This window comes from Marmota monax, unplaced genomic scaffold (assembly GCF_021218885.2).
Source record: "Marmota monax isolate L192 unplaced genomic scaffold, Marmota_monax_Labrador192_F-V1.1 WCK01_AAM20220418_F8-fsc00102, whole genome shotgun sequence".
In the NCBI taxonomy this organism is placed as follows: Eukaryota; Metazoa; Chordata; class Mammalia; order Rodentia; family Sciuridae; genus Marmota; species Marmota monax.
The window spans coordinates 1,386,558-1,399,652 of NW_026692494.1; the positions used below are offsets into that span (position 1 = coordinate 1,386,558).

A 13,095-nucleotide genomic window follows, 5' to 3' on the forward strand; every position below is an offset into this window, starting at 1 on the left:
CTCCCCCCAGGCCACCCCCCACAGACCCCAAGGGCTCCAGCTTGCAGCCCTCCAACACCCAGATGGGAAGGATCCTGCCAGGACCCCCTGCCAGGGCCGCAGGGTTCCACCAACATCCTCCTCCGGCCCTCTCCCTACTGACCACAATGATGAGCCCATGGACTGCAGCCACCACCGAACCTGGGAACTCTTCCCCAAAACTGCCTGCACCCACCCCTGGTCCCCCCAAGGAACTCTCTGGTCTCTGATCAGGGCCACAGCCTGCACAGCCAAAAGGGCAGCTGCCCCAGTAGACAGGCAGGACAACTTGGGCAGCAGGCACCAGTCCCTCCCCTCTGCCCAGAAAACCTCAATGTGAGCAGCAGCCCCTGACTCTGGAACCCCCCTTCTTGTCCCAGTTTGGAAAGCAAATCTCCCAGGCCTCCAGGCCCATGCTACAGGCTCCCTGCAGACCCTACCCAAGGCTCCAGCAAGCTCCTCCCTGGCCGCTGCCTCTTCCCCACTGGGAGGACTATAGGCCCTCTCCTCATGCTCCTGACCTCATGGGGCAGCAGACATTCCCAGGGGCCCCTGCCCAGGCTGCCTCCCACCATCCACCAAAACAGGTGGGAGTGCCTGTCCTCAGCCAGGGCTGCAAAAGCAGGTGTATAAAGAGCTTCCTCTTTAGAAAGCAGCCCCAGCCCACCACCCCCTATCAACAGCCAGGGCTGTAGACCCTCCCCAAACACAGCACCCCCAACCCCCAAGTGACCAGGATGAGGTAATCCAACCTTCAGAGTTAATCTTAAGCAGCAGACTTCTGGGCACCCCCTCCAAGGCTGCAGTTCCCCACCCTCCAATCTGAACCCTAACTCCTACCTCGCCCTGGCTCTGATCCAAGCAGCAGGATTTCAACCCCCACATCCCTTCACCTGTGACTTGGGGTCACACACTCTAACTTGAACTTCAGACCTCCAGGGAGCCCTGGCACCAGTGGTAACCCCCAATCCTCTATTCTAAACCAGAGATCACCCCAAACCAGAGCTGTAGCTAACTCTCATCTTCTCACCCCAGAGCAGGTCCACCCCCACACACCCAGTCTCTGGGCCTCACCCCCATGACACCCCTCCCTCCAGGTCTCCTATGACGTCAGCGGCTTCTGCGAGAGGAACCGGGATGTCCTCTTCTCTGACCTTATAGAGCTGATGCAGACCAGCGAGCGGTGAGTGGCCCGGGTGCTGGGGCCTCCAGGCAGAACCCCCATGGGGATGCAGGGAGGATTGGGGACCACTCCATCTTCCCCAGAGCTCCCACTGTGGCACTGACGCTGTGGGGGTGGCTGTGTGGCCAAGGCATGGTTCTGATCTCAGAGAATCTCCAGGTGCTGGGGATGTAGCTCAGTGGTAGAGCCTGGCGTGCTGGGGCTCTGGGTTCCATCCCTAGTACAGCTCCAGGTACTCAGGTCCCCAGCAGAGACATCTGAGTCGGATTCCTTACATCTCCCTCCAGGAGCCCAGGCATCCATTGATGACTATGAATCAGCCTCCTCATATCAAAGAAAACATTTGGCATTTGGTTTTTTGGGATTGGCTAACTTCACTTAGCATTATCTTCTCTAACTCCATCCATTTACCTGCAAATGCCATAATTTTATTCTCTTTTATTGCTCTGTAATATTCCATTGTGTATATATGCCACATTTTTTATCCATTCATTCACTGAAGGGCATCTAGATTGGTTCCATTGTTTAGCTATTGTGAATTGTGCTGATAAAAACATTGATGTGGCTGTGTCCCTGTACTAGGCTGTTTTTAAGTCCTTTGGGTATAGACCGAGGAGAGGGACAGCTGGGTCAAATTGTGGTTTCATTCCCAATTTTCCAAGAAATCTCCATACTGCTTTCCATATTGGCTGCACCAATCTGCAGTCCCACCAGCAGTGTATGAGTGTGCCTTTTTCCCACATCCTCGCCAACACTTATTGTTGTTTGTATGCATAATAGCTGCCATTCTGCCTGGAGTGAGATGAAATCTTAGAGTGGTTTTAATTTGCATTTCTCTAATTGCTAGTGATGATGAACATTTTTTCATGTATTTGTTGATTGATTGTACATCATCTTCTGAGAAGTGTCTCTTCAGGTCCTTGCCCATTTATTGATTGGGTTATTTGTTTTTGTTTTTGTTTTTTTTTTTTTTGGTGTTTAGCTTTTTGAGTTCTTTATATACCCTAGTGATTAGTGCTCTATCTGATGTGTGAGGGGTAAAGATTTGCTCCCAAGATGTAGGCTCTTTATTCACCTCACAGATTGTTTCTTTGGCTGTGAAGAAGCTTTTTAGTTTGAGTCCATCCCATTTATTGATTCTTGATTTTAATTCTTGTACCACAGGAGTCTTATTAAAGAAGTTGGGGCCTAATCCCACAGGATGGAGATTAGGGCCTACTTTTTCTTCTAATAGACGCAGAGTCTCTGGTTGTATTCCTAAGTCTTTGATCTATTTTTGAGTTGAGTTTTGTGCATTGTGAGAGATAGGGGATTAATCTCATTTTGTTGCATATGGATTTCCAGTTTTCCCAGCACCATTTGTTGAAGAGGCTATCTTTTCTCCAATGCATATTCTTGGGACCTTTTTCTAATATAAGATAATTGTAGTTTTGTGGGTTAGTCTCTGTGTCCTCTATTCTGTACCATTCACCAGTCTGTTTTGGTGCCAATACCATGCTGTTTCTGTTACTATTAGTATAGTAATAGTAACTATACTAATAGTTATCTGTAGTATAGTTATCTCAACATCATAAAGGCTATCTATGCTAAGCCCCAGGCCAACATCATTCTAAATGGAGAAAAATTGAAGGCATTCCCTCAAAAAACTGGAACAAGATAGGGACGTCCTCTTTCACCATTTCCATTTAACATAGTTCTTGAAACACTGGCCAGAGCAATTAGACAGATGAAAGAAATTAAAAGGTTACACATAGGAAAAGGAAAAACTCAAATTGGCACTATTTGCTGATGATATGATTCTAATCCTGGAAGACCCTAAAAGTTCCACCAGAAAACTCCTAGAACTAGTAAATGAATTCAGCAAAGAAGCAGGATATAAAATCAACACCCATAAATCAAAGGCATTTCTGTATATCAGTGACAAATCCTCAGAAAGGGAAATGAGGAAAACTACCCCATTCTCAATAGCCACCCCCAAATAATAAAATACTTGGGAATCAACTTAACAAAAGAGGTGAAAGATCCATATAATGAAAATTATAGAACCCTAAAAGAAAGAAATCAAAGAATACCTTATAAGATGGAAATGCAATTCCAATCAAAATTCCAATGACATTCCTTATAGAAATAGAAAAAGCAATCATGAAATTTATCTGGAATAATAAGAGACCCAGAATAACTAAAGCAATCCTTAGCAGGAAGAGTGAAGCAGGTGGCATCACTATACAGAGTCTGCATTTTAATAAGACCCTCCCAGACCTCCTGAGGATCCAAGGGCACATCAGAATTTGAGAACCATTAGTTTAGATCAGGGCTGTCCAATATAATCATATCCAACATCATTCAAGTAATTATTTTTAAACAGCCTTATTGAGGTGTAATTTCCATGTCATTAAGTTTTCCCATTTATGAAATGTAGAATTTAATGACTTGTAGTAAATTGACAGAATGTAGGTGCAGCCATCACACAATTCAACTTCAGAATGTTTGTTTCACCCTAAAAAGATTCCTCATGTCAATCTACAGTTAATCCCCACTTCCACCACCTGTAGAGTTCTAAAGGTTCCAGTAAGCACACTTAAAAAGTGAAAAGGTGGACTAATGAAACAGGTAAAATTAAATATGTTCTAGTTAACTCAATATCATATATATATATATATATATATATATATATATATATATATATATATATATATATACACACACACACACACACACACACCAGGGCCTCACACTAGGCAAGTGCTCTACCACTGAGCTATACCCCAAGCCCTTTATTATTTTGAGACAGGGGCTCATTAAGTGGCCCAGCCTGGCCTCAAACTTGTGATCCTCCTACCTCAGTCTCCTCAGTCCAGCTATTCAGTCACACACCACTACGAAATATTACCATTTTTAACATATAACCAATGTAACAAAAAAAAAAAGAAAGAAACATTTCACAGTTTTTGGTCTTTGGATACCAGTGTATACTTTAATAATTGCAGTATGTCTCAATTATGAATAGGCCACATTTCAAGGACCTCAGTAGTGAGATGGAACCAGTGGCCGCCATATTGGAAAACACAGAACTAGAATCATGATTCTCCTGGTGGGGTCCCTAGACCCACAATATCAGCATCACCTGTGAACTCATTAGACGTTATTGGTCAGCCTGGTGCAGTGGTGCACACCTGTGTCCCAAATCCCTGAGACAGAAGTTCACGGCCAGCCTCAGCAATTTAGAGACCTTCAGCAACTTAGACTTTGTCTCAGTAAAAAATGAGATCTATGGATTTCACTCAGTGATAAAACACTCCTGGGTTCAATCCCCAGAACCAAAAAATAAATAAATAAATAAATGAGAGAAGAAGAGGAGGAGGAGGAGGAAGAAGAGGGAGGAAGGAAGGAAAATTGGGTCACGGTCCAGACCTATGAATGAGAACCTCCTAGGTGGGCCCTGGCAGTGTGTGTTACCAAGCTGTCCTGAAGATTCCCGTGATGCTTCGCTGATTGACCTATTTTTCTATTTAACTCTGATCTGTGTTACTTGCTACCCGAGTCATGCATGACATAGAGCAAACCCAGTGCAGATAAATCAAGGAACGCACAGGACAGCACCAACCCACACCTCACTCACCACAGTCCCCCCGCTCTGTTTGCATCGTGGCTCGAGGCAGCCCCATCGGCCCCAGGGTCCAGCTGCACCCCCAACCTTCCCTCTTCCCGCCCAGGGCCTTCCTCCGGATGCTCTTTCCTGAGAAGCTGGATGTGGACAAGAAGGGCCGTCCGAGCACTGCTGGCTCCAAGATCAAGGTGGGCTTGGGACAGACGAGGGAGAGTTGGCATTAGAAGGGCTGGGTCCCACTCTGTCCAGTCCCCAGAGTGGGGTCCCTCCTGGTTCCAATGTCGGTCTCTCCCCCATCCCTAGGGCCATTGCGTCTGTCTCTGGCACAGCAGGCACCATCTTCCACCTCTAGGTTTGGGAGATTAAATCAATTTTCTTTACCACTTTTCCTCTTCTCCTTCTCCTCTGCCTTCTCCTCCTCCCTCTTTTCTTCCCCATCATCTCCTCCTCCGCCGCTGGGGATGGAACCCATGGATGGGCCTTGCACCTGCTAAGCGTGGACTCTACCACTGAGCCACACTCCCAGCCCCCGTGTTGGAGAGCATGTTCAACATACAAACAAAATTGACCATCTTACCCATTTCTAAGTGCACAGCTCGGAGGTGTGAAGTGTGTCCGTCTCCAGAACTTTCTGACCTTCTCACACTGAAGTCCTGTTCCCTTTAAACACTATCGCCCCAGCCCCTCCCCAGCCCCTGGCACCCACCACCCTGCTCCGCTGTCTCTGAATCTGATGATTCTAGGGGACCACCTGTGAGTGTGTCCTTGCCTGGCTGGCTGATCTCACTGAGCACAGTGTCGACAATGTCCCTCCGTGTGGCGCCATGTTGAAGAATTTCCTTCCTTCTTAAGGTTGGAAAATATCCAGTGTCTAGGTGGACCAGTTGTATCTATTCATCTGTTGGACACTTGGGCTGCTTCCGTCTTTTGGCTACTATAAACAATAGTGCGATGAACATGGGGGTCCCGTTCTAATAATATATGAGCACCCTTTTCTTTTCTTGAGTGCTTACTGCATACTGGCAGCAAGCACGGAACACGGATACACAAGGAGCTTGTTCAGTTCCACCCCCAAGGCTCAGAGAGGGCCACTCACTTGCCAAGGCCACACAGCAGAACCTGAGTCACTCCCACTAGTCCTCCCCCCAGAAGAATTCTTTTCGGCTCACCCTATTTCCTGGGGTGACTAAAATACACAACCTAAGGCTGGCCTCTCAAGCATGTACACATGATTCTTTACATCCCAAATCCCTGTCTCCCTAAAGGACAGGTAGAAACGTTCTGGGCAACATGGTCCCCTGAATGGTCAGCTACTCTGTCTGCAAACATTTCCTGAGCACTTACTATGTGCCAAGCTAAGCATGGGGAGTGTGGCACGTGCAAGAGCTCCCAGCTGGAGGGCAGGGCAGACCCAGGATATCACCCCTCTTGGTGGACACTCAGAGGTGTGCACTCTGTGCTCCATCAGCGCAGACCCCAGCCCCGCCCGCCATGGGTGTGTCTGTTTCTTGGGTGGGGAGAGGAGAGGGGCCATCTGTGCTCCCCTCACCCTGCCTTCTCCTGCGTCTCAGAAACAAGCCAACGACCTGGTGGCCACTCTGAAGAGGTGCACCCCCCACTACATCCGCTGCATCAAACCCAACGAGACCAAGAGGCCCCGAGACTGGGAAGAGAGCAGGTGACGTCCCCTGGCCAGGTCTGGACTTTGGTTGGACCAGTGCATGCCACCTGACCCACAGACTGACCCCCCATTCCAGGGCCCATCCCAGGACTAACCCAGGCAGCCCCAAGGGCCAGCACGAAACCCCTCAGGGCTCCTAGGTTATACTCAGCACTGACCAAGACCCCCCTGACCCCCGGGGTGACCCTAGACTGACGACAGGCTGACCCAGGGACAAGCACAGCCCCCAGCCTCAGTTCCCCAGACTCAAAGTCCAGAACTGACCCCAGGACTGACCACCAGGATGAGCACAGCCTCCGTCCATCCCCAGGCCCCACAGGGGCTGAGTGGAGTCCCAGACCTCAGTGCTCACCCTGAACAGCCCCCAACACAAACCCAGCCCTGCAGGACCTGCCCTGCCTTCCCCACGCCCAGCAGCCCCCAGCCGCAGGGTCTCAGGCCGCCCTCCCACAGGGTCAAGCACCAGGTGGAGTACCTGGGCCTGCGGGAGAACATCCGGGTGCGCAGGGCCGGCTTCGCCTACCGCCGCCAGTTCTCCAAGTTCCTGCAGAGGTGAGCGCTCGGCCCAGCGGCCCCAGCAGAATGACCAGCCGCCCTGCCCCAGATGCCCCACACCCCACCCTCTGCTTCCAGGTACGCCATCCTGACCCCTGAGACCTGGCCACGGTGGCGTGGGGACGAACGTCAGGGTGTCCAGCACCTGCTTCGGGCGGTCAACATGGAGCCGGACCAGTACCAGATGGGGAGCACCAAGGTCTTCGTCAAGAACCCAGAGTCGGTAAGTGGGAGCAAGAGAATGAAGAGAAAGGAAGAGACCAACCTATGGCATGGCCCCGAGTCCTTCAGGCCACCGTGTGACCTTGGGCAGGCTTCCTTGTCCCTCCAAGCCTGTTTCCCCATTTGGAAAATGGTGAGAATAACAGCCCCCGCCCCCTGCAAAACTGGGGTGAGGATTAGACAAAACAGGAAGGCTTGCTGGGCTCTGTGGTGCACACCTACAATCCCAGTGCCCCAGGAGGCTGAGGCAGGAGGATCTCAAGTTGGAGGCCAGCCTCAGCAACTTAGCAAAACTCTATCTCAAAATAAAATAAAAAGGGCTGGGGATGTAGCTCAGGGGCAGAGCCCCCTGTGCCCAAGCCTTAGGACCCAAAGCAAACAAACACTGCCCAGTGACAGGCACACAGGAGCTGCTCTGAGAAAGCCACATTTGCTGGATGGTTCTTGGTGGCCAGGAAGGTGGGGGAGGCCGCCACCTATCCACAAAGGTCTGTGTCCCCTTGTCCTTCCTTCACCCTTTCCTCCACTGGTTTTTCTGCTTTCATTCTTTTTTCTTTAATTTTTTTTTTCGCTTCTTTCTTTTTGGTCCTGGGATGAGCCCAGGGCCTCACGCATGCTGGTCGAGGGCTCTACCACCCAGCTACACCTTCAGCCTAAAATTTCTATTTTCAAGCTTTGTTGGCTGGTGGTGCTGGAGATGGAACCCAGTCCTGGCCTGGCTCTTCCACTGAGCTACACCTGACCCCTTTTTCCTTCTTTTACATGATTTCGTATTGCTTTTCTTTCTTCCTTCCTTCTTTTCCTCCTCCCCTTCCTCCTTTCCTACTTCCTATTTCCTTTTTTGGTTTATTGATTCATTTGAGACAGTTTCTCACTATGTCCCCAGGCCGGTCTCCAACTCTCCACCCCCCACCTCTGCTCTGCAGTGGCCGGGATCACAGGTGCCCGCCACCTCCCTCTTCTTCGTTCCTCATCCACGAGCACAGGCAGCTGCTAGGTCTGAACTGTAGGTCACGTGGGGACCTTCTCATTCCAAGGCCTTCCTTGAGCCCAGTCCACGTCCTCAGCACAGAGATGACCCCTCAGTGGGCTTCGGTGGGCTCTGAGCCTCTTACCTGGAAGCTGTGCCATCCCCATGCCACCCTGATTTCGGGGGGGGGGGGGAAACAAAGTGACAGTGACAAGAATAAAACCCTAGGACAGAAAAAAAAAAAAAAAACCCCTAGGACAGGGATCCCCCGAGCGCCTGTCCGGCTGCCTCGTGCTGCCGCACTGGACTCCCAGGGGAAGCCTGGGTTCCCTCAGCAGCAGAGAAAGGGCGTGGGCACTGGGGCCAGGCTCAGGGCCAGCCAGGTGCATGTCACACACATAACAGTGGCACCTGCTCCAACCACACCACAGGGACTTTATGAGGACAACAGATTGTTGAGGTGATCCTTCTGTTTCTGTAACTTAAAAGCAATTCTTCTCAGGCTGGGGGTAGCACACCTGCCCAGCAGGCACGAGGTCCAGTGCCAGCCCCGCCAAACAACCACAAAGTAGATGATATCACTGATAAAAACCCTTATCACTGGTCAAAATTGCCCACGGTTAAAACTACACCGGGGATGATTTAATTTGTAACAGGCAAGGAAAAGAAAATGAGAGGGGGAGAGGAAGAAAAAGGAGAGAACAGAAAGGGAAGAGAGAGAGAGAGTGAGCCCTCTTATTAGTTACTTGGAGATCACAAAATCTGTCTGGAAGAGACCAAAAACTCATACAGAACAGGAAAAAAAAAAAATAGGTAAAATAAAACCACCACTGGCAAAGACTAAGATAACATCAAGTTTTGACCAAAATTTCAGTCTGCAGACTTTGATTCGGGTAAGTTGGACTGGGTAGAAATAATGAGACAATGGCAGAAGTTAGGTGATCAATTTATTTTTTATTTTGGTACTGGGGATTAAACCCAGAAGCACTTGACCACTGAGCCACTTTCCAGCCCCCTCCCCTTTTTTATGGTAGTTGGACACAATACCTTTATTTTATTTATTTATTTATTTTTATGTGATGCCGAGGATCGAACCCAGGGCCTCACTCTACCACTGAGCCACAACCCCAGCCCCTTTCCCAGCCCTTTTTATTTTTAGTTTTGAGACAGGAACTCACTATGTTGTTGAGGCTGGCCTCCAACTTGTGACCCTCCTGCCTCAACCTCCCAAGTCACTGGAATTACAGGCATGTACGTCACCGCACTCAACTTGGATCAATTTCATTCCCCCCAGATAAAAAGTCTTTATTTTCTCTGTTCCTATAAAATTTGATCACCAAATTCTGGTCTGGAAGCCAGAAGTCTGAGAACAAGCTGGCTCATAGGAAGACTCTTTCTCTGCCTCTCCTTAACCTCGGCAGCTGCCAGCAATCCATCTTCCCACCTGTGCCTTCACCTTCGCACGGCCTCCTCCTTGGCATCTGTGTGTCCAAATCCCCGTCTTCTTATAAGGACACCAGTCCAACTGGAGTCAGGGCCCGCGCGAGTCCAGGACGACCTTGTTGTAACTTCATCACATCTGCAAAGACCCTGTCTCCAAATAAGGCCACATTTATGGGTTCCGACTGGGCATGAACTGGGGGACACTATTTTGTGTCCTGTCCTGGACACACTCAGCCACAGGTATATATTCACCTAGGCTGTGCCTGGGTACATGTGTCTAACACAGATACACTACCCTGGCCCAGACACAGTGGTCAACAGGTATTCGCTCCAACATCATAGATGTACGCGTCCATCAAATATGCTTTCATGTAGCCCAGACACACCTGACCATTAGATATGCCCTTACCTGGCCAGGCACATCGACCCACTGTACCTGGAGAAACTCCAATTTAATTAGGTCTCTCTCCTCTTAACATTCCAGCTCTTTAGACAGGAATCTTCATTTCCCAAATTGAAAATGGATCCTTTTCACTGGGCAGAGATCAAAAAGGCTGGAGGTGTTTGTTTATTTTTTTTTTTTTAGTTATAGGTGGACACAATATTTTTATTCTATTTTTATGTGGGACTGAGGATCGAACCCAGTGCCTCACTCATATGAGGCAAGCGCTCTCCCTCTGAGCCACAATCCCAGCCCCTGGAGGTGCATATTGTACCCACCCAGGACAGCTAAAGGCCGGGGAGGCGGCTCCAGGTTGGCAGGCCCTTCCCAGTCCTGCATGGCTGGTCTCCCTCATCCATTCGCCCTGTCCCTCAACAAACCTCAGACGTACTCACCAGGCCTTGCCCACAGACCTGCAGGCCCGCAGGCCCGCAGGCCCCTGGAATGCCAGCAGAGAAACAAAATCAGACACAAGCTCTTTGCAGCAGGGTTCTTAACAGTGAACCCTTCTTCTTCTTCTTCTTCTTTTTTTGTTTTTTCCTAATACCTTTGTTTATTTGTTTTTATTTTTATGGGGTGCCAGGGATCGAACCCAGTGCCTCACACATGCTCGGCAACTGCTCTGCCACTGAGCACAAGCCCCAGCCCCAGTGAACCCTTCTTATTTGTGTATTTGAAAATTCTCTCTGGGTGAAGTGCTAATTGTTTTTTAATATAAAAAACCCAATTTTATTCTCAATAATGTTTCCCACCATGGGCTGGGGTTGTGGCTCAGGGGTAGAGTGCTCACCTAGCACGTGCGGGATGCTGGGTTCGATCCTCAGCGCCACATAAAAATAAAATAAAGGTATTGTGTCCAGCTACAACTAAAACAAAATATTTTTTTAAAAAATGTTTCCCATCTTCACCTATTGACAAGCTATCCCTTTTATCATAAAGTTTGATTTGAATTTGAATATACCTCAAGCATCTAATTCAAATTTATTTTTCTACAATCAGCATTTTTATTTTTTTATTTTAAGATGGGATCTAACTATGTTGCCCTGGATAGCCTCAAACTCAACAATCCTCCTGCCTTAGCCTCCCAAGTAGCTAGGACTACAGGCCCGTGCCACCACACCTAGTTGTAGTATTTTAATATCCAGTCAATTCCTCTCCTTGATATGAGCCTCTATCATTATTCCAAATGAACAGTCGTTTCTCACAGTATTTCTATTCTGACTTACCCTATTACAGTTTATTTTTTAAGTCCTCTCTGGGTCTAAACTCTTGCAACTCAAGCCTTTTCTATGCTTTCTGCAAAAATTTTCTTTCCAGGGCTGCCGAATATAGTTCTTTGGGTTGTACACTGCACAATCACATGGTTGCTATCACATCAGAATCCTGCAACTCAGATTTTCATATTTTCTTTATTGTATCTTTTTTATTTTTAACTGAGGATTGAACTGAGGGGTGGTTTATCACTGAGTTACATACCTAGCCCTTTTTTTGTATTTTGTTATTGTGAGACAGGGTCTCACTAAGTTGCTGAGATTGGCCTCAAACTTGTGATCCTCTTGCCTCAGCCTCCCAACTAGCTGGGATTACAGGCATGTGCCACCATACCTGGCTGCAGTGGTTTTCTAAGATGCACATTGGCTTCTATTTCTACCATCTCTGAAATTGTGGTGTACTTGTTGTGCATGCTCTTAATTAGCAATGTTAGGAACTGTGATGTTACATATCTTACCATATCTGGTGAGTCCTCACAGCAAGTGGCCGGGATCTGAAGCCAGTGAGACAAACCCACACCTATAGTTTAATACAGAAAAAAAAATATATATATATATATATTGGGAGGGACCCCTAGGTCAAGTCATCTGGAGAAAGGAAAACACCTTGACCATAGGGCATGGGCATGGGCATGTGTGTGTGTGCATGTGGACACAAAAGCATGTGGGTGGGGTGGAGCCAGGGAAAACAGGGACTGCAGCCTGAGGAGAGGGTAGGACCCACCCAGCTTCCCTCTTGCCCAGCTTTTCCTCCTGGAGGAGATGCGAGAGCGGAAGTTCGACGGCTTTGCCCGCACCATTCAGAAGGCCTGGAGGCGCCACGTGGCGGTACGGAAGTACCAAGAGATGCGGGAGGAAGGTGAGCTGCTTGGGGTGGGAGACTCAGGGTGGGCACAGATGGATGTAGAAGAGCCACACCTTGACCTCTGCCCTGACCCCATGTTAACAGCTTCAAACATCCTGCTCAACAAGAAGGAACGGAGGAGGAACAGCATTAATCGGAACTTCGTCGGGGACTACCTGGGGCTGGAGGAACGGCCAGAGCTACGTCAGTTCCTGGGCAAGAGGGAGCGTGTGGACTTTGCAGACTCGGTCACCAAGTATGACCGGCGCTTCAAGGTGAGGCCCTAGCAGGTGGGCACATCCAAGACCCTGTCCCTGCTTGAACCAGAAGCACTGCCACCTGTCCCGGACACACTCAGCCACAGGTAGATATTCACCTAGGCTGTGCCTGGGTACACGTGTCTAACACAGATACACTACCCTGGCCCAGACACAGTGGTCAACAGGTATTCGCTCCAACATCTCAGATGTAGGCGTCCATCAAATATGCTTTCATGTAGCCCAGACACGCCTGACCATTAGATATGCCCTTTCCTGGCCAGGCACATCTGTCCACAATTACACATTCATCTCACCCAGAAGCCCACTGCAGGGCTGGGAATGTAGCTCAGTGGTAGAGCACATGCTTAGCATGTGCAAGGTCCCAGGTTCCATCCTCAGCATTTAAAAAAAATGCCTCAGTCACAAGACCCAAGCACTGTCACCTGGTCCAAGAGCTGTCCTTGAGCCAGGGTACCAAGATCCAGCAAGTGCTTCACCTACCTTGTACCCATTTGCTGGCCCAGTCACCCCTTTTGAGCGGATATACCCTCACTCAGCTTTCTTCTGTTTCTGATATAACTCATATACCTTTACCTGGA

The 13,095-nt window shown here is 48.9% G+C and overlaps 1 protein-coding gene across 1 annotated transcript in view; it reads left to right on the plus strand.

The window, feature by feature from the left end:
- Positions 1-13,095, plus strand: part of Myo1f (myosin IF) — a 34,773-nt gene that overhangs the window by 17,600 nt on the left and 4,078 nt on the right. The window contains exons 15-21 of the mRNA XM_046443804.2: positions 1,116-1,201; positions 4,915-4,996; positions 6,380-6,486; positions 6,943-7,041; positions 7,123-7,267; positions 12,137-12,251; positions 12,342-12,511. Coding sequence (XP_046299760.1) covers positions 1,116-1,201; positions 4,915-4,996; positions 6,380-6,486; positions 6,943-7,041; positions 7,123-7,267; positions 12,137-12,251; positions 12,342-12,511 — 804 coding nt within the window. The remainder of the gene's footprint in view (positions 1-1,115; positions 1,202-4,914; positions 4,997-6,379; positions 6,487-6,942; positions 7,042-7,122; positions 7,268-12,136; positions 12,252-12,341; positions 12,512-13,095) is intronic.